We start from the raw sequence: 21924 nt of genomic DNA on the forward strand, positions 1-21924 counted from the left end.
ATAGCAGCCCTGAATCAACAATGCCACATGCTAAAAACCCAAAGAGCTACCATTTAACGGTACAAGCAGCGTAATTGCGCATAGAGGAAGGAGGTCTTGCTACATGCAAATAACTGGCTTCATGCTGAAAATGATGAGGTGTACCTTTACACATCACCTGCATCCATATGCATGATGGATCCCATTAAATGGGCTTTGTCTAGAACCTCAGGAAGCAAATGAGAACTCAGCATGGTGCACACAATGACAATATTTATGCAGGTAAACTGTGTTCAAACAACTGGTGCAGTAGGGAAAAAAAAAGATGACAACATTACAGCCCAATTCCTCATTCAATCTTGAACGCTACATTTCCTTGTCCACTTTTCTCCTCTCCTTAACTAAGCTGTCATGGCTGCCAAAAAGAGAAGCTTTACACAGAACCATTTGTTCTTAATGAACAAAGTGCTACTGTATGATGAATTGGCGAATTTGTGAATGGTTTAAATATAGAGAGGAAAAAGGATGAGAATTCTTTATCTTGTAGACAAAAAAGAAATGGAGACTGAAGAGGATGTATTGATTGTACCACAAGTCGACAATTCCTACAGCTCTGTCATGAGTCATTGTCAGTGGGCTGATTACTTGCATTACGAAAATGAGAGAAAAATTAAATGTAAGAGACCGAGGCTGGCTAGCATCTAAATTTGGCACGCCGTTTTTACATTACTCCATGGACTACTGAGGTATAAAGGGAGAATGAAATAAAAATGAGTGTGTGTGTGTGTGTGTGTGTGTGTGTGTGTGCGTGCAGGAGGGAAAACTGGAAAACGGGACATGTAGAATAATGAGATCTGGGAAGGACAACCAGAATGAAGTGTTTTACCTTGCATCCCCTGGGAAAAGAATGACTTTTCCAAAGTGAAGGCCTACTCTGACATACACACTTGCAAGCCAGGATTATGGTTATTGGAGAATGGGTACTGATAATATGAGGGAGATGAAGGACAAACATTGAATAGGTGTTAATGCAGGACATATTGTTTAGTTCATTCGAAGATCCAGATGAAGGATATTCCAGTACTATCAAATATTTTTGGCTATCGATAATATCAATGACCTTGAAGACTGCTGCCTTTGACTGAACAATTGAATTGCAGCTATGCAAAATTCTGTAGTGTTTTCCGGCATGTTTTTTTTTTTTTTTTTTTTTTTTTTTTCCGTAATTCGCACTAAATAAATAAATAAATAAATAAAAACAAGGAGTCCATTTTGGGAAAAGTGGAAAGCTGTGGACTCATTGAGTCCTTTCCCCAGTATAAATCCAATCAAGCATGTATTTAACTTGCTGAAAAGGAGATTATTAGTTAAAAGCCCTCGAAAACAAACAAGCACTGAAAATAGCTGTGTCATTTAGCAAGACTTGGCCAAACATACCAGGCAAAGATGACGTTGAGGATGTCATGATAAAAAGTTTGCTGTCCGGTAGAGTTATTTTGTGTAATAAAAAGACAAAACATTGTTAATCAATGTTTTTTTTTGTATGCCTGAAATTATATATATATATATATATATATATATATATATATATATATATATATATATATATATAAGTAACAATTTGGAAAGCATAATAAAATAGTATTATTATGCACAAATGACCCAAATTACAATACAAATGGAAAGCAAAAAATGGGTAAATCAAGTTTTCATAATTCAGAGCCTGACACTCCACCCACATCTTCACACTTTTCCGGCCACAAGCTTCATAAACTTGATGTTTTCTGTCTGATTGGATATAAGCGCTTCTATACACTGCTTTCCAATCAGGAAAAATGTTTGTTTTTGGTTTTGCTCTGAAAAAGCTTTTCAGAGCATGATATATGTAATTACTGGACTGAAAAAAGATCCTAGCATTATGTCTTTAACAGTTATTACATAATTTTGTTTAAACCAGTTAGTGGTGAGTAAATGTGATTGGTCATTTATGAGGTAAGTCCTACAGCACTATGCTATGAAATTAGCTAATTTTTGGCCACATTTAGTGACTAAAGAATATATATATATATATATATATATATATATATATATATATATATATATATATACATCCCATGGAAATTGTTGGCTTTTTTGACCTATTTGGACAAGCAAACATTTGATCCTCTTTGAATTGGTAAATAGTAAAATGGTAAATGGCACACTTACATAGCGCTTTTATCCAAAGCGCTTTACACTGTGTCTCATTCACCCATTCATACACACACACACACACCAATGGTAGCAGAGCTGCCATGCAAGGTGCTAACTTGCCATCGGGAGCAACTTGGGGTTCAGTGTCTTGCCCAAGGACACTTCAGCATGTGGAGTCACGTGGGCCAGGAATCGAACCACCAACCCTACGATTAGTGGACAACCCTCTCTACCACCTGAGCCACAGCCACCCCCTTTGAAACAGTGCCTATTAATAAAGTTCATACGCTATATCAAATGACACATAAAACAGACATTTTGTAGTAATTTTCACAATTTAAATTAACAAAAAAAATACAGAACAGTCACATGGAAAAAGCAAGTACACCCCTACATTTATCACACCTTCAAATCCATAAAATTAGAATCAAGTGTTCAAGATTGGGTGCCGGTGATTAGAACCTGCTTATGGAGTGCAGGTGGAACCGGCCTTATTTATAACCCTCTCATATCTACTGTCTGGTGTTCCCTTTGCTGTTGAAGTGTGTGGTATCATCATGCCAAGATCTAATGAGTTCTGTAAGGCCTTCAGAAAGGTTGTGGATGCCTATGAGTCTGGCAAGGGATTAAAAAAAATCTCCAAATGATTTGAAATACATCATTCTACTGTAAGGAAAATAATCCACAAATGGTGCAGATTTCAAATGACGGCCAATTTGTCCAGGCCATTCCATCAAATTCAGCCCAAGAGCATACCGTCTGATGCAAAAAGAAATCACCAAGAACCCCAAAATTTCATCACAGGATCTGGTAGAAAGTCTTGCAACTGTTTTGTCAAAGTGCATGCTTTTACAATCAGAAAGAGATTGCACAAATTTGACCTGCATGGGAGGCGTGCCAGGAAAAAGCCTTTGCAAGACTACAGTTTGCCAATGAGCATATAGGCAAAGACCAGGCCTTTTGGAATAATGTGCTCTGGACAGATGAATCAAAGGTAGAGTTGTTTGGCCACAGTAACAGCAGACATATTTGGCGCAGACCAAAAACAGCTTTTCAGGAGAAGCACCTTATACCAACTGTGAAGCACGGTGGTGGAAATGTTATGGTTTGGGGTTATTTCACTGCCTCAGGGACTGGACAGCTTGCATTCATTGATTCAACTATGAATTCTGCATCAAATCAGATAGTCCTTGAAGATAATGTGAGGCCATCTGTCGGAAAGTTTAAGTTGAACTGATTGTGAACCTTTCAACAGGATAATGATCCTAAACACACTAGCAAATCCACCAAGGAATGGCTCAAAAAGAAGAAATGGAGGGTTATGGAATTGCCTAGTCAAAGCCCGGATTTGAATCCCAGTGACATGTGGGGGGATTTGAAATGGGCACTACATGCAAGAACACCCTCAAACCGGAAGGGTTTTTAAAAATATGAACCCCTTGACTGTCCTGGAAATACTGGAAAATATTGGGAAAAACCCAGAGGTATAAATGTCAGCATTATCTCTGTGAATTCTGTCTTTGACAATTCCTCGACCTCAGCTACTTCATTCATGTTCATAATTAGTCTCAACTAGAGACGTGTGTGGAACTGGATTTTTTTTTTTTTTTTCTTTTTCAAATCCCACTCAAACAATACTCACTCACAATATTTTCTAATGAATTTAGCTGGCTCTAGTTCACAAAATTTAAATAACATAGTAGCCTAATTTAAAGCACTGAAACCCAGGATGTAAATACACTGTATTTACAGGCAACCTGGGTTGTGATCACACAAGCTTCTGATATGTGCTACAAAGCCTTAACCTCTGAGCCACCACAACTAGTTCAACTAGCTTGCATTGATTCAACTACCAGTGAATCTAACACTAAATTAACTTCACTAAAAGATTGCATTTAATCAATGCAAGCTAGTTGAACTAGTTGTGGTGGCTCAGTGGTTAAGGTTTCAAGTCACAGATAAAAAGGTTCATAAGAGGTTCATAAGGTTCAAAGATAAAAACTATTCATGTCTGTACCTGCATCTGTTTACAACACATTATCTGTTCATTCTGAATAACCTATTCATATTAGGTTGTAGCCCTAGCCCCTATATACTGTATGATCATGCTTTATAACGTTCAGCTTGATGCTAGGTGAGTAATACTTTGTATTTTTAACATGTCAAGTTTGTTGTTTATGTTTCAGGGATCTTGACTGGGAATTCAAACATGTGTCCAACGTGTTTGTTTCATTGCATATTTTCGAGTGCAGCATAACACCTGATGCACAGACAAACACAGGGTGTGGCAGGTAGGAGCATGATGTAGAGTGGACCAGAGACTTCCTCACAACACACAAGAGACAGAGAGATGTGAATTGAAGAACATGTTCTGTCTGGAATGATACACTGTACAGGTGCAGGTGTATGTGTATACTGTAGGTGCAGGTATGTAAATGCATTCAGCCTCGGATGTGTATGTGCTTGTTGTATGGGCAGCTGTGGCTCAGGTGGTCGAGCGGGTTGTCCACTACGTGACTCCACATGCCGAAGTTGCTCCCGATGGCAAGCACCTTGAATGGCAGCTCTGCTACCATTGGTGTGTGAGTGTGTGTGTGAATGGGTGAATAAGAACCAGTGTAAAGTGCTTTGTGGAACCGCTAAGGTTACAAAAGCACTATATAAGTGCAGACCATTCACCATTTACCATTTGTTTGTGTGTGAGCCTCAGGTAGACAGAAAGACTGAGAGTATTAAAAGAAGTGATATTCTTCTGCAACAGGTGTTGAGAATAAGGCAAGGTGACGACGAGCTCATATTTATACAGACACCAGCTGTTCAAAGCTGACATGCTGTACATAAGAATGTAAAATCACACACATGCTTCATAGTTAAGCTCAAGGTTAAAGAGGCAGACATATGCCACATGGAGCCAGTGTGCTTTAATATTAATGACCATCGTTGCCGTGCCCTTTAGGATGTAATGTGTGTGACTTTGTCAAGATTGCATCATTCAAATGAAAGGAAAAGGGTAAAGACTAGATTAAAAAAGGTGAAAAAGCTCATTAAAATCTTTTATAGGGAGATTTTATGAATATGAATATGATTATGATGTACTGGTGTGCATGGTATGCACTGTTTATAGTTAAGTTAATTCATTTAAGAGCTGAAAATTAATCAATACCTTCTGACCAATCAGATTTGAGAATTCAACAACGTTGTGGTATAAAGGTTCTAGTGTGTTATGCTGCACCTCTGTGAATGTCATTGGTTTTTTTTGGGGTTCTTATTTGTGTGTCTATATAGCTGTGGGCTGAACTGCTGAACTGCGGGGTGCTTTGTGTGTGAGTGTGTGTCAGTTGAAGCTCTGAGCCATGTCTCAGGTAAAGTTAAAACTCTAGCAGACACACGAGTTCATTATCATAAAAAGCTGAGCCTGGCAGACATGCCACAGGAGACAGCATTGCCGCAGGGAACAGCCCACACCAGGCTACTATTATGACAAACACAATCTGGGAGCTATAGAAAAAGACAGGTAATGTCATTTGCAGTTAAACCTTTATTACCTTTAATAGACATGCTATACTTTACCTGAACTACAGAATGTGCATGTATAATGGCCTGGAAAAATCACAAAATCTCACTATTATTAGTGTTTACAAGTCTGAAATCTCATTTATGCCATTACTTTCTGTTTCAGAAAAACTGTCAACTGTAAATCCAAACATTCATCAGATACAGACAAAATCAGGACTAATGAAAGGGTATTAATGCTCATTATACCAAAATGAGAGAAACCAATCACAATCACAAACTATAAAATTTATGACTGCTGACATAAACCTACACAATTATTTATAAAGGATTTACTGTCAAATAGACTACTTTTATCAGGAGAGATGTTAAATTGAGGTAACACCTCCTCTTAATAAACTCAGAATTTTTTTTATAACATGTTACTACAGGACTATAAGTCAATATAGGGCAGTCATTTCATTACATTTTGTCCTCTCTGAGTATTTCCTTAGCTACATTGTCCTATACCAACCAAATACTGGCTTTATGTTGCTGTCTCAAAGCTCCAGGGTCCCTGGTTCATCCTGAGATTGTGTTACTGTCTGTAAGTTGTTTAGCATCTTCTCCCTGTGTCTATGTGGGTTTCCTCTGGGTTCTCTGGTTTACATCCACCTCACAAAAACATGCTAGTAGGTGGACTGGTAAGATAAATTGCCCCAACGTGTGAATGAGTGCATGATATTGTGTGTGAGTGTGTGCATGCGTGGTTACCCTGCACTGGACTGGCATCCCATCTAGGGCGTATTTCTGTCTCATGCCGTGTTACCAGGAAAGACTCCAGATCCACCATGACCCTGACCAGGATAAAGCAGTTACTGAATATAAATGAATGAATGAATGAATGAATGAACAAGTTGACATAACTGTCCAGTCATGTAAATGTTTTGTTGAGGTATTGTTATAACTCATCAAGTGGTATTATAACACTTATGGTAGAATATCATGACATGAACTTCTGGTATGTTGGTCACATAATGTTGATGTAATGTGACAAACTACAAGACTGAACTCTGTCATCATCACAGTGCAATAAGATTGCTGTTTTATAAATATCCTATCAGTAGTAAAATAAACCACACTGGTATTTCTGACATCCAAACGTGCACTGAGCTACAAAAACAGTTGTTGTGGCTTTCAAATACAAATCTGCCTGGAAAAAACCTTAAGTCAACTAAAATCAATGGTACTTGACTCAGGTGTTATTTCAACTTGACAATGTAATCGATAAAACAACCTGACACCTGTTGGAATAAACCTTTATAAATGTTTATGTAGAGTTATATCAGTTGTCATAAAGGATGTCATGTAGCCCTATAAACACCACCCTTAAATAAAATGTTAACAAACTCTGATTCTTACCAAACCCTGTGTATGTGCAGGATATATTTCCACTCAGCTGACACTCTAAATCAGCACCTCGCAGCTGCTAACTGGAACAAAATGTCTCATGTACACAAACAAGTCCCAGGAGATTAGAGATAGTTTATTAAACCTGTGTTTGACCCTGGGATCAGACTGCATTGTGTTTCTGGGATGTGACTGCTGCCTCTAACATTGCTGTAAAGAGCTTGTTTTGAGATATAGGCCATCTCTCATGTCCTCTTGTGAGTGTGTTGGCTCGGTGCATGTGTGTTGGCTCGGCTGGCAGGCGTGATGCCAGTGTTAGTGCACGTAGGAGTGTAGGTAGTGTCCCCTGTGGCAACGTCCCACTGATCACTGCTCTCTTCCCTTAGGGCAACTGTCTCGCCTCTCCACAGGGACAGACTACTTTATTTATCACCGAGGCTATGAATACGCCTGCTGTGTGATATTTGTAGTTCATTTCAGGACTACTTTTACTTCTAACACCAGCTGCAGAGTTTGAAGCAAGAAAGTGCTCCATTATGTTTTTGCAAGTGGATGAAAATCACACAGTGTATACTCCTACTCTTTTACGAGAAGTGTCCTGGGATTTTTAATGACCACAGAGAGTCAGGACCTCTGGCTCATCCGAAAGGTGGTCTCATCCGAAAGAGAGATTGGACTGGAGTCCCATGTAGGGTTCTACCTCTCAGCAAGGACCCTGACCAGTATAAAATAATGAATGAATATATAATATTGTAATTGAGCCTCGGCTGAAGTATATAAATATAATACTTCACTCCTTATCTTGGATGATGTGAAAACACAAAAATAAAGTCCCCACTAAACCAACTCATGCACAGACATTGTGTATGATTGTAAAGCAGATATCTGTCAAGCCAAACCAAAAAGTGTCGATGCTAGTTAACTTTGATGTCATTAAAGTAAATTTTTTATGTTTAACAGTGTCAACATTAGTATCTAACTAATTTAATTAATTTAGATACTTTATTACATGTTAATTATTTATTGCCATGCTTAACAGCATATAATGGTATGAAATGTAAAATTGTAACTAAATATAGATTAATTTGATGTTGCACATTGTGAAAAATTGAATTACTTGATTGTGAAAAATTGACTAATTTAATTAATTTAGATACTTCATTACATGTTAATTATTTATTGCCATGCTTAACAGCATATAATGGTATGAAATGTAAAATTGTAACTAAATATAGATTAATTTGATGTTGCACATTGTGAAAAATTGAAAAAATCAGGTAAAAAAACAAGGTTAAGCATGATCGTGAAACACCAGCAACAGATTTTTTTTTTTACCTGTTTTTTTTTTTTTTTCCTTTACCTGCATTTATGGATGCAGACAAGCTGTTTTACACAGGTTTGGAACAGGGGCATTTTAAACATTTAACCTATCAATAAAGGGCAACATTAATTTTGACACAGAATGGTCAGGAATTTGTGTGTGTGTGCATATATATATATATATATATATATATATATATATATATATATATATATATATATATATATAATATGGGTATATGTAGTCAGGACAAAGAGGCAAGCATGAAAAATCATCAATGACACCTGCCACCCTGCTAATGACCTATTCCAAAAACTACCAGCAGGAAAGAGATTCCACTCCCTGATAACAAAAACTGCATGCCACCAAAACAGCCTCCTCCAACTGTCAATTTTTGTTATTAACCAGGCAGCATTCAAGAATCAATTGAGCTAAATGTTTTTACAAATAACTGCATTCTTCATCCCTGCACTAGATACGTTTATATTACTATTATTACTATTATTATTATTATTATTGCCCTGCGATTGTCGATAGGCTCCAGGCTCCCTGCGGCCCTGTGTATGATATAAGCGGTACAGAAAATTTATGGATGGATTATTGGTGTTGTTGTTCTTCTTTTTCTTCTTCTTATTATTAGTTAATTAATTAAAATTATTTTACAAATTAAATATTATTATTAATACTTATTATTAATATAATATTATATTATATATACATAATGGTTATTATTATATATCACTATATATTGTTATATATCATTATATATTGTTACACTCTGTTTAACGCACCCTGAACTGCATCCAGCTATTAGTTCTACTTCAGCTGTAATGTAAATTACAACTAAACCTACCATTTATGTGCAATTTTAGTATATTGGGCACAGTATTTGTATATTAGGATGGCAATTGTGTTGTGTTGTTTGTGATGTGTGTTGAATGTATTGTGTTGTGACCAAACACCAAGAAAAATTCCTAATACATGGAAATATTTATGGCAAATAAAATGATTCTGATTCTGAAGTTGGCCTGAATAAATCTGAAAACCACGTGAATGTATTGTAGTTTGACACGGATTTGTTTTCAGGTGTCATTACAGAGCTGTGAGACAGTGTTAATTAGTGGGGATAGATGGACGGATATGGAATCATATCAGAAAGAGAGAAGAATAAAACCAGCCACCTGCAAGTGATTTTGGCATTTATTTATTCAAGAGTTTCATTCCATACATATTAATTACACTTGAAACGGAATTGCAGAACAAATGAATACACAGAAGAGGCAGAAGACATAACTTAAAATGATGTGTTTTCATTTTCAAGAGGTACAGATCCCATCACTTGTCTGGTGCCTCTGTCATCTGAAGGCCAACTCGCCTAAAGCGAGTTACTCTGAAGGTCCAAAAGCACTACCTACTCCTTCTTTCTGTATTCCTGATCCACTCAGCATGAAGGGAAGTGCTCACTGTTAACACTCTTAAAACAGTACGTCACACTCTTAACTCATATTCAATCTTCACAAGTCCCAGATTTAGCTTTTCTTTAACAGATGATTATAAGGCAGTAGGTGTTGGTTGGTGTATATGATAATTCTAGCTTGGTCTTGCCACAAAATATCCTTTACCCAGTTTGAGGAAATCTTACACACTTGCACACATCGAATATGTTATCATCCTGCTCATCTTTTACATGTGTCAAGTCTGACTGGAAACTGGCTGTAGCTCGTCTGTATGCTTATTTATATAGACACTGTTTGTTAATGTCACTAGAATGATAATGTGTATTCTTTTATTTATGGTCAGAGATGAATAAAAGTTTACGGTGTATTCCTTCATACAAACACTATGGTATGGATGACACCAGTGAAGTCTCTTCCTGTGACACCCACAGAAATCATGCAATAATGAAAAAAAAGACAGCATCAGAAAACTAAACCTTAAATAAACACTGAGATTTTTATTAACATTATAATTGCCTATTTTGAAATGTAACAGATACAGATGGGAGGTGCTTTACAAATCTGTCTGATCAAATTATAAAAATGACTCAAAGAATCATTCCTGAGACACTAAAAAAAAAAAAAGCCAAAGAAATGGAATCACATGCTCTTTGTGTTATATTCGGCGCCCAATTTCTGACTCAAACATTGACTATTCCATTTGTACAGAAATTGCATTGATACAGTGACATCAATGCAGGACATCACAAATTACTGTTTGTATTTATTTATATTAAACAGCAGTTTGCGATGTTCTGCAATCTAAGCAACATAAACAGACAGGTTTATTTCCTTAACAATAGTTACAGGTTGGACTGGGGCTTCTCCAGTCTATATATAAAGAACAATATTATAAAAACAAAAATCTTTGCTAGGAAAAATAAAATAAATATAAAGCACTGTATCCAAGCTATGTGGCATTTTTTTTTAACAGAACCCATTTACATATAATCATGATTTACACACTTGGCAGGCCTCAGCATGTGTTTCATTATTTTTATGTTTTAGAGCGTAACATGCTGCAGCTAGTAGGGCAGAAATAAAATTTGAGAGTTAGAGAGTTTTCAGGTGTGCTAAAGATCATTTCACCCCTTATATTACATGTTCCGCCTTAACTGAGGGAAATTTCACAGCTTTTCAAAAAGCTACACTCCACAGCACCTGCAAACATTTGTGCCGAGATGAACCTCCTAATGACGATGCCTAAAATCATCAGCGGCACCTGTGCTGTCATTACAACAATCTGCACTCAGCTAAATAAAGATCTGCTAACATGGAAAAATAGGAATTGATAAAAGAAAAAGAAAATCTTGCAATTTTTGGTTTCCTTCAGTATCCAAATTCATGGGTCAAAGAATTCTGAAGTCCACTTACAGTATAGGCCACATTACAAACCTCAACCTGCTTTACTCACAAATCTACAGCCTACAGCCTTACCATGCCTATAGAAATCAATACCATAGAATAAAATATCAACTATTGCAGGCATAAAGAAATTATTATTAAAACAACTTAAAAATGAAAATGATATAGCTTCAGGATATATACCAATTGCAGAAGACCCACAGAGGGATGAAATTATTGTATGCTGGCATAACTAGTCTACAACAAAAATAAAAATAAAATTAAATCTTGAAAAGATGCTCCATCAAAATAACCTGACATTAACCTCCCATATCAACGGAAAGGACAGCCAGGGTGGGTATGTGTAGCTATAAATGCAGGTTTTGACAGAAAACATAATTGGTCAAAGACAGAAAACAGGCATTATTTACTGCACATCTTTCCTTATCACAACAACATCTTCTGTGATTAATTTCTAAATTAGTCTGTCTGGACTCTCTCAAACACTAACACAGAGTTTATATATATTGGCAAAATATTAAGCTTTTAATGGTTAAAAACAAATCATTGGTCATAAAATTAGCAAGAATGAAACAAATGCACTCCTGAGCCCTTCTGTGCCACCATTAAACATAGAAACAGGGAAATTCACCTATATAGTCTTCTTGTATGCGAAGATCAAATCATGATAATGATTAAAATGTTTGATGTAAAATTCAAACTAGCACATGTCTGGGTGTACAAAATTAAAATAAAGAAAGAAAGACCTGTTTACCTACAAGGCTTAAACATTTAAAGAAATAAAAGAGAAAAGCTTTACCATACTAAGTTACCTTTTCTATTTGTTCTAATTCTTGCTAATTTCGGGACCAATTATTTGTTCTGTACCATTAAACATTTAATATTTTGCCTTTTTTTTTTTGCCCAGGAGTGTGCAAAAAAGTTGCACATGTCATTTCTTTCCTAATACTTGTTTATGCCTACACTCACCTTAACAAAAGTACTAATCCAGTCAGGTGAGAAGGCCACCATTGTCTTTTTTTTTTTAGACCACTTTTCTCCTAACTAGGTGTGCACTTCAGCTACAATTTTTGACTGGTGTCTTTTAGCCATATCAAATGTTTTTGCCACTCCCTCACTGTGACTTTTTCTGACCCATTTTACACAACACTATCACAGAGTCTGGCCAACAACTGATGGTCTGGTTTTATGCTAAGTTTGCAACCTATTGACACAATAAGGTCATGCTGTTGCTGGATGTGACTCAATTATGTTTATTTGGGGAACATACATTATATGGATGAGGCATGAAGCTGGAAATACAAGATTTGAGCTTGTCTGTATATTGTATGCTAGGAATCCAGTAAAAGCCATTTAAAAAATTCTACTGCTTTATCTTCTATCCTTTGCCCAACATTAATAATTCTCTTTCTACACAAGAAACTGACAGTGAGCTATGAATTCTTTGAGTCCATTAACTACAGTATGCACTCTGACCAATAATACATTAAGGGTTTGAATTAAGTGCTAAATTTCCACTTTCCAACACTACCTTAATTTGCAGCATCTATTATCAGTTCTCATAGGCATATTTAACTGCTATTTCATCTTTTCATACCCAAGTTGTTTTTTCAGTTTTTACTATAAGATTTTAAATAAAATCGTCACATCAAAATGTTATTTATTTTTATACCAAATGTAATACTTGTACAGTATATACACCTTACGCTGAAATTAAACTCTGTAAAAAACAGAGTGCTTGTTAAGAATCCCCATGGACCAAAAACAAACAAAAATAAACAAACAAAGGAACCATAATTTTAATTAATGTTGGGGAAGAGTATAATAATGAATTTAAATAATAGGCTAATATACAGTACAAACTTCTTGATATGTGGGGTCCCAATGTCTGACGACAATTTTCACTACTTACTACATTAAGCAGATGTAATATATAGCCTTATTAACAAGGGCGCCTATTTATTACAGAAATCCATAAGAAGGAATAAGTAAAGAAAGAGACTGTTTCAAAAAACACTGCAATCATTCATCAATGGCAGATGAGATGTAATGACCATAATATATCTTTTACATCATGTTTACTGATTTACAAAAGTTCAGATTAGTTTCAGAAATGTTTCCTAATTATCACGTACTGCCATAACCAGTGTGTGTTATCTAACAGGCACTCTTTAACTCTGCGAGACCAAACTCTCTTGTGCTTCTACATTTAATCTAATCATCAGAGGAAGATGTGGACAGGAGAACAAGCTGACACTAAATGCCATGAAACACCATCATGACTTTCTGGAATTGATTATTATTATCATGTTTAATGTCACAAAGGTTTAGATAAAGAGCCTGTTACACTTAGTTTGTGTTCCTGTAAATTGAATGTGACTGATAATTTAGAATTTAAAATATTCATGTTTGATGTTCATGACATAAACTGCAGAAGTGGGTACATTTATAAACACATGGCCATGGCAATGCAGTGACTGATTATGTTCACATTACAGGATAGGGAAAACCCCCCAAACATTTCTGCCTCCATCCAATCTGCCTACTCAGGTCTAATTTTTATACGCTGCATGAATGTAAAAATCAGCAACACTATTCAGATCTATTTTTCAACTAACTATGTACTAACTATCAGTCCAACATCACTGAAGTGTTACAGCTGATAGTCTGTTGAGAGTCTAGTGATAGTTGGATGACACCATAAAGTGATAGTATTCGCACAAATATTATTCAGCAAAGCAGCTGCTGAGAGACTAAAGTGTATACAGACTTCGTTGAAGGTGTACTTATTGATAGGAAATGTGTATTCTGTTGCTAAAATTGCTGACATGTTTAGAAATCTGATTGATGTTTAAAGTTCTGAATCCTGACATTTCACAGATTGTTGGTTGTTTGTTCATTCTCTGAAAGGACTGTTAAGATGTCAAGATAAAATATTACTCAAAAGTCTGATCTTTTTAATGTTGTTATATATTTGGGCCACTTTCATATGTGGCTCCAGATACAAGTAGATACAAATCTCTGTAGGGTTTCCCCCCCAAAAAAGGAATATCTGACATACAGATGTTACGATATAGATGATAAAGTATTAGAATGAGTACGTTAATATACTGTATATATACAGGGTGTCCCAAATGTCTCCATACATATCCTTTAAGAATGCCTTTGACAAAAGAAGAAAATATTGGTCCTGTAGTTTCATTCTGTACAACATCAAGAAATTCAGACCCTATCTCACCGAACAGGCTACACAACTATCATCCAGGCTCTTGTCATATCAAAACTGGACTACTCTAACGCACTACTCTCGGGCCTCCCAGCCAGTTCCATCAAACCCCTTCAGATGATTCAGAATGCAGCAGCACGTCTCGCCTTCAACCAGCCCAAAAGGACCCATGTCACACCCCTCTTCATCTCCCTCCACTGGCTTCCCGTAGCCGCCCGTATCAAATTCAAGGCCTTGATGCTCATGTACAAGAACTTGTCTGGAACAGCACCCCCTACCTCAAGACTCTCCTGATGGCTTGCGCTCCCTCACGCAATCTGCGTTGATTAATGACCAATGCTTAGTAAAACCTACTCAGCGTGGCTCAAGGTCCCTTTCCAGAACCTCCAAACTAACTGTCCCTCAGTGGTGGAATGAACTTCCAACCTCAATCTGGACCACAGAATCTGTCACTATCTTCAAAAAACAGCTAAAGACACACCTCTTCCGTGAACACCTAACTAACCCCTAAAATGCCAACCCCACATTATCCTTAAAAAAAAAAAAAACTACTCTGGCACTTACACCCCTACTCTGTGCACTTCGCTTTCTGGAACTCAATTAAAAGATCTTGTATAGTAGCACTACTTGTATTGTTCTCCGCTTGATATATCGCTCTGCTTGTATTTCTTCATTTGTAAGTTGCATTGGATAAAAGCGTCTGCTAAATGAATAAATGCAAATGCAAACGTAATGTATTGAAATCATTCTCATGGATGGATTGGGAATCTGTGACACAAAAGCTTCTGATGGACTTAACCATGGCAAGCACATATCACACAACACCGTTACAAATTTATTAACAAATTCAAAAAGACTGGAAGTGGACGTCCATGAACATCCACTGAAGAAGGCACAACCAACGTGGTGCTGGCAAACATAGTCCTGTATGTATGGAGATTTTTGGGACACGCTGTACTGTGATTTGTATTACAGCCAGAACTATTGTTAGAGATGCTCTTATAGAAACTTAATCAACACCTTCTGTCTAATCAGATTTGAGGATTCAACAGCACTGTGGTATAAGATGATTTTAATTGATTCTTTTGGGAAACCAGAGAAAAAGTGCCAGATATTATGAACCAGAATTTATATGTCATCTACAGTTATTATTATTATTATTATTATTATTATTATTTTGCCTTTTCGCCTATACAGTCTCATAAAAATGTTTTTTTGTGTTGCTGAATCAGGCATATGTGATATATATATGTATATATATATATATATATATATATATATATATATATATATATATATATATATATATATATAGTACCTGCTAGGCTTTTACATGCCAGAAATCTGTTCATTTAAATGACAGACAGATGTGAACAGATGAGGGATTGAGCGTAAAAGTCTGTAATGTGAATATAGTCACTGTTTCCTGTTGTTTGAGTGAGACAGTGCAGGAATATACAGATGAGCCTGAGACACAGTATTTCACATAAACACAGTAACTTGTTGAGTATAGACATAAAGGAAACTTCATTAAAGTCACCAGTGTGTCCTCAGCCTACAACCCCTGGCCTTCTATCATATAAGCTACTTTTTTGATGATGTAAAACATGGGAGTATCCAGTTGATGCTTCATGACCCTTGAACTATCATATAGGCTTTTTGCCAATATCTACATTTCAGGTACAAATACTGGTTAATACAAGTGTGAGCTATCAGTCTGATTGCGAAAATCTTCACTCACACTATGGAACACACTAATTACTGATCAGCATTTTTCTGTAAGTTAAAACGGGTATCAGCTACTTTTCTTAAGAAAATTATTTCCTGTATATTTTTTTTAATTGAAGAAAAATTACAACAGTGTTGCAATGGATTGTAAAGAGTAAAAAGAAACAAAAATACATATATACATTAGAGATGATACTGCGTTTGTAATAGTGCTGAAGATTAAAAAAGCGAGCAGCCAATCCTAAAACACTCGACCCAACAGAAGGCATTGACTTAAACCTCGGATGGATGTCTGTATATTATATTGAGGCACTGTGAGAAAGTGATGGTGGAGGACTTCAGAAAGAAATTAAAGTGAAGTCTTGAACTGGATTCAGGAGGTTTGGCCAACGATTCACTTTTTTACAGACACAATGTGAACAATGTAAATAAAAAAAAAAAGCAAAGATCATCAGCAGCTATGTTTGGAAAAAATAGCAGGTAAAATTCAGGACAAGCTGATAAAAGAACAAAAAAACACGGATGCAAATAAAAAGCGCAAAGAACATAGGACATGAGTAAAGAAGAAGTTTCCTCTGCTGCCAGGCAAGGTTCCTACATGGAGCAGGGAATGAGAGAGAGAGAGAGAGAGAGAGAGAGAGAGAGAGAGAGAGAGAGAGGCGAGTGGAGCACAGTCTAAATGAAGTACTCCTTCTTTTCCTCTGTGTGTGCGTGGTTACCATCTGCATTGATAATGGCTGTGTCTGCATCAGGGGCATCGTCTGCTCCTTTGGCCTCATTTGTCAAATATGTGCCTGTCCCAGTAAAAATGCCATTGTTTAAATTAAACAAATTTATTATCACTAATGCATCATGCATACACTATATGGCCAAAAGTTTGTGAACACCTGACCATGACACTCTTATGTGCTTGTTAGACATCCCATTCCAGATTATTCCCCATTTACTGTCATAATAAGCTCCACTCTACCGGGAAGGCTTTCCACTAAATTTTGGAGTGTGGTTGTGGGGATTTGTGCTCATTCAGCCTCATGTGCATTAGTGAGATTGGGCAGTGATGTCTGGTGAGGAGGCCTGGAGTGCAGTCAGCACCTAATTCATCCCAAAGGTGTTCAGTGGGTTTGAGGTCAGGGCTCTGTGCAGCCCACTCAAGTTCTTCCACTACAACCTCTGCAGGACATCTTCATGGATCTTGTTTTGTGCACAGGGACATTGTCATGCTGGAACAGGTTTGCATACAAAGACATTCAGTACAAATTGTGTGCTTCCAGCTTTGTGGCAACAATGTCAGGTTAAAGTCAGGTGTCTGCAAACTTTTGGCCATATAGTGAATTTTTTAAATATTTTTCAAATTTTTCAATTCGAATTGTATTGTAAAGCTTTAATTATTTGTGGAACGTAAAAACATATTTTGGGAAATTTACCTTTATGCCGTGCCAGATATCGGCCAAGTACGATGATTAAGCACAAGGTGACAAAGACAACAACGGCCACTACTCCACCAATCAGAGCATGATCTGGACCATGCTGTCCCAAAGCATTAGGATCTGGAGAGAGAGAGACAGAGAGAGAGAGAGAGACAGAGAGAGAGAGAGAGAGAGAGAGAGAGAGAGAGTTTTTTAGAGTGAAGAAATGGAAACACAACTAGCTGGAAAAGAAGGAATTATTTAAAATCCCAGAGGAGCAAAGATCTAAGCTTACAAACGAGAGTACTGAAATAAATGCATGAATATTTCAGTGGGTGAATAAAAAGAGATACTCTTATCCCTACACTGAAGACACAGGATAAACTAAATGCTATTTACTCCTCTGACAGTCACTGCACTATGTCTCCTCGGCCTCACTTTACACTGGCCAAGCCTGTGTTAAGATTTGAAAGTAGGATTTGGTTTTGAAATGATGATGAATGAAAAGAATACACTCTAACACTCATCTGTGTGTTGTGGGGTTTTAGAGAATGAGGGAACACAGAGAAAACACAAGAATAATAACATATTTAACAAGTTCAAGGTCAACTGATTGTGATAGGGCTGGTACATACACAGATAAAGAAGGATCTAACCATGTAACATGGATAATTATGAAGCAGAGCAAAACCTGCTGCGCATAAGTGACAGACTGAACACACTGCATGTCTAAATGAAATCTTCTATATAGAACAAAAAAACTAGTGGAATGGTCTAGGTGGGATACAGACCAATTTTTTAAAAGGTTCATCAAAGTATACAGGAGAACAGATTGCTTGTTTTAATTTTTTTCATGTCCTATTTATTATAATATCATTTTATTTCACATAGGTTATGTCTTGAAGTAACTGTTTACATCTATACACATATACACATTTGCAGGAAAAAAGAGAGAAGGAAAGACTTTCAAACCTCCAACACCTCTATCACATGTATTTATCATTACTAGATGGACATATTACCTGCTACAATTATTTTATCCTTCAAAGTATCATTTCTGAATTTGAAAAGGACAGGAATGGAAAAAACAACCATGCTGATGATATTATTAACAACAACAACAATACATCCATGCATTTTCTGTACAACTTATCCTACACAGGGTCACGGGGAGCCTGGAGCTTATCCCACGGGACTCCGGGAACAAGGAGAGTGTACAGTAATTAGTAATATTCTCAGTCAGCATAAAAAGCATCCGCTAATGTGAGTCTTTATCAGCGCACATAATAAAACAGGTGTAAAATATCAGCTCAACAGCCCATGAACAATAGTGTGGCTGAGGAATGAAGGCTGGTTATAAATGGGAGTTATCATCACAGTAGGGAGTTATTAAGAATAAAATTCAAAGGTGTAGCTGCATTACATTACATTGCTCTTTCTCTCTGTCTGCATCTCTCATTTTTTAAAACCCAATTTTCCTACCAAATAGGTCATTGGCCAATTCACACACACATCCCAACCATGAGTGAAGGCTAACACGTGCTTCCGCTGAGATATGTGAAGCAAGTCATTGCATCTTTTCGAGCCTTTGCGCAAGCTAAATCACAGAGCAACATAACATAGTCAGAGTAAACTGCTGACAGGCCTCTTCGGCATTCTCATAGACGTTCACATATAACACGTAGAAACTAACATCCTCCCTTCCACACAGAGAGCACAAATAAATTCTCTTGAACTCCCAGCTATGGATGGCTGTGGCATTATTGACTCCCTCCTCAATATCTGTTGAGTGATGTAAAATAGTGTTTGTAGTGCGTACATCCTACAGAAAAAATGTCCCGATTTAGCATACACTTTGTCATATCATATAACATCCATCTCAAGGGCACTTACGCCTGCATAAAAGTCATTCGCACATCCCCATGTTTGAGAGTGATATCTCAATAGTGACGAGGATAGGGACAGGCACCTCATGCATGTGCTCTGGGGTTGTCATAATTGGATATCTTCAGTGCTTGCTCTATTTATATCAGCAGCCAATGAGGCCAGCGTGATGAGAGCCTTCCTGGGGCAAGTCTATTGACATGGCAAACTCTTTGTGGAGCCCAGCAGATGATAACAATATGAAAAGTAATTTCTACAGCCAGGCAGATTGATATGGGTAACACAGGGCATTTCATTATGTCCTGCTCTGTTTAGGGGAATTGGCTGTTAAAGCAGGAAATGTGCTAGTTTAATATATGAATCTCCACCTCTACGTCTGTCCATCTGTGTCTGGCTGGTTAAATCAATCAGTGATCTCTTGAATAGCTGTGGTGAGCTTGGTGGAGGCAGCAATGCATTCTTCTTTCTCTTGAGCATATTATTGTGAAATAATGTGTGTTAATAATGATTTGTCAATGATGTACCATATGCAAATTTCCCTTCATATGCATTTAACAGTCTGGGCTAGTTTTACATACATGAGGAGACACAGCAAAAAATGGGTAATGTTCTGGCCACAAAATGAACTCCCAGTCATCATCATCAGTCCCATGACCTGGTGTGGTCGTCAGATTGCTGTGCTGTTGAACTTCTGGCCAGGTCCCTCCACTTATCTCGATCATGCGTCAGTGCCTGTGTTTCTGCAAAGCTTTTCATGGTCCATTATGTGATGTTGTAAGCCCACTTCTTTCTCTGTCTGCCTCGTCTTCTGTCACCTGTTACTCTACCTTGAAGGACTGTTGTGGATAGATTGTTGGCTCTAATGACATGTCCATACCGTTTCAGATTTTTCATTCTGACTGTGGTGAGGAGGTCTTCATACTGGCCTGCTTTGCACCTGATAATGTTGCGCACTACTTGATTTGTTATGTGGTCCTTGTAAGAGAATCTAATTCTATAGCATCTCATTACAAGTGCCTGGATTCTTCATCGTAATTCTGCTGTCAGGGTCCAGGACTCATAGGAATATAAAAAGATTGAGAGGACAAGTGCACGCTAAAGTGTAATTTTTGTTTTTAGAGAAACATTCTTGTCTCTCTATATAGGTTTTAACTTTGACATAGCTGCTGTTGTTTGTGCTGCTCTTGATAGGACTTCTGTTTTTGACCCCTCTTCATTGATGATAGAGCCCAAATACTTGAACTGACACAGTTTCCAGTTCCTGTCTTCTGACTTCAATCTTGGTAGAGATCTGCTTGTCACTATTTCTCATCAAAATTGTCTTCTCAGCTCTTATCTCCATGCCAAACCTAGAAGATGTTTCATCCAGGTTCTTCACTAAGGTGGCAAGCTCAACTTCACAATCTGTCAATGTCAACTGCATAGCGGAGGTTGGTGATGTTTCGCCCTCCAATACTGACTGTGCCACAGTAGTTCTCCAGGACCTTGCTCATGATGCTCTCTAAATAGATGTTGAAGAGCATGGGCGGTAGAAGGCATCTTTGCAATACACCCACTATTGTGTGGAACCAATCCCCCACAGAGCCCTGGGCAATTACTGCACTGCTGGCCTTGGCATACAGCTGTTTGATGATGTTGGTCAGCTTCTGGCCCATGTTGCCCACAAAGCATCATGCCACACTCTGTCAAAAGCCTTTTTGAAATATATGAAAACATGATAGTGGTCTTGTTGGTGTTACGAGTACTTTTCACACAGAACTCTTGAGGTTGAATATTTGTTCTGTGGTACTTCTTCCACTACAGAAACCAGCCTGTGCTTCTGCAATAATTCCTTCTGCTTGAGGCTTCAATCTATTCAGGATGATCTTGAGCATCACTTTACTAGTGTGGTTGATCAGACTGAGAGTTCTGTAATTTTGGCACAGTTCAAGATTTCCTTTCTTGGGAAGGGTTATAATTAATGATTGGTTCCATGTTTTTGGCCATTCACCTGTCTGCCAGATCGTATTGCAAATTTTTGTTATATTTATATTATATTTATCACTGGTTCCCCTCCAATCTTGATGAGTTCAGCTGTTGTCTACTTCAACTGCCTTCCCACGCTTCAGCAATCTTACTGCTGCCTCAACCTCTTCTTTGAGAATGGGGAAGTCGTCATCATTTGAGGACTCTGATACCTCAAGTATCTCAAGGTCTCCTTTTGGTCGGATGGTTGTAGCTTGGCAGTAGTCAGTCCATCTGCCTATAATGTCACTAACTTCTGTGAGGCATTTCCCGTCTTTGTCTAGTATGGTATTGACTATTGACTTCTTTTGTTTAGTTAGGTCTTTGGAATTTGGAATGCTTTTCTGCTGTTGTTTTTCTTCAAACTATTCTCTATTTCTGTGCATTATTGTCTTATTCAATTCTTTATTTTTATTTATT

At 37.3% G+C, this 21924-nt stretch overlaps 1 protein-coding gene across 1 annotated transcript in view; it reads right to left on the minus strand.

Annotated features, from left to right (window-relative positions):
• Window positions 1-15805: 15805 nt before the first annotated feature.
• cadm2a (cell adhesion molecule 2a) overlaps window positions 15806-21924 on the minus strand; it is a 439927-nt gene continuing 433808 nt past the window's right edge. Inside the window, exons 10-11 of the mRNA XM_053644759.1 lie at window positions 17635-17757; window positions 15806-17004 (exon numbers count right to left, since the gene is read on the minus strand). Of these exons, the coding sequence (XP_053500734.1) occupies window positions 16886-17004; window positions 17635-17757 (242 nt within the window). The 3' untranslated portion in view covers window positions 15806-16885. The remainder of the gene's footprint in view (window positions 17005-17634; window positions 17758-21924) is intronic.

The sequence above is a fragment of the Ictalurus furcatus genome, chromosome 16 (genome assembly GCF_023375685.1).
Source record: "Ictalurus furcatus strain D&B chromosome 16, Billie_1.0, whole genome shotgun sequence".
Classification (NCBI taxonomy): Eukaryota; Metazoa; Chordata; class Actinopteri; order Siluriformes; family Ictaluridae; genus Ictalurus; species Ictalurus furcatus.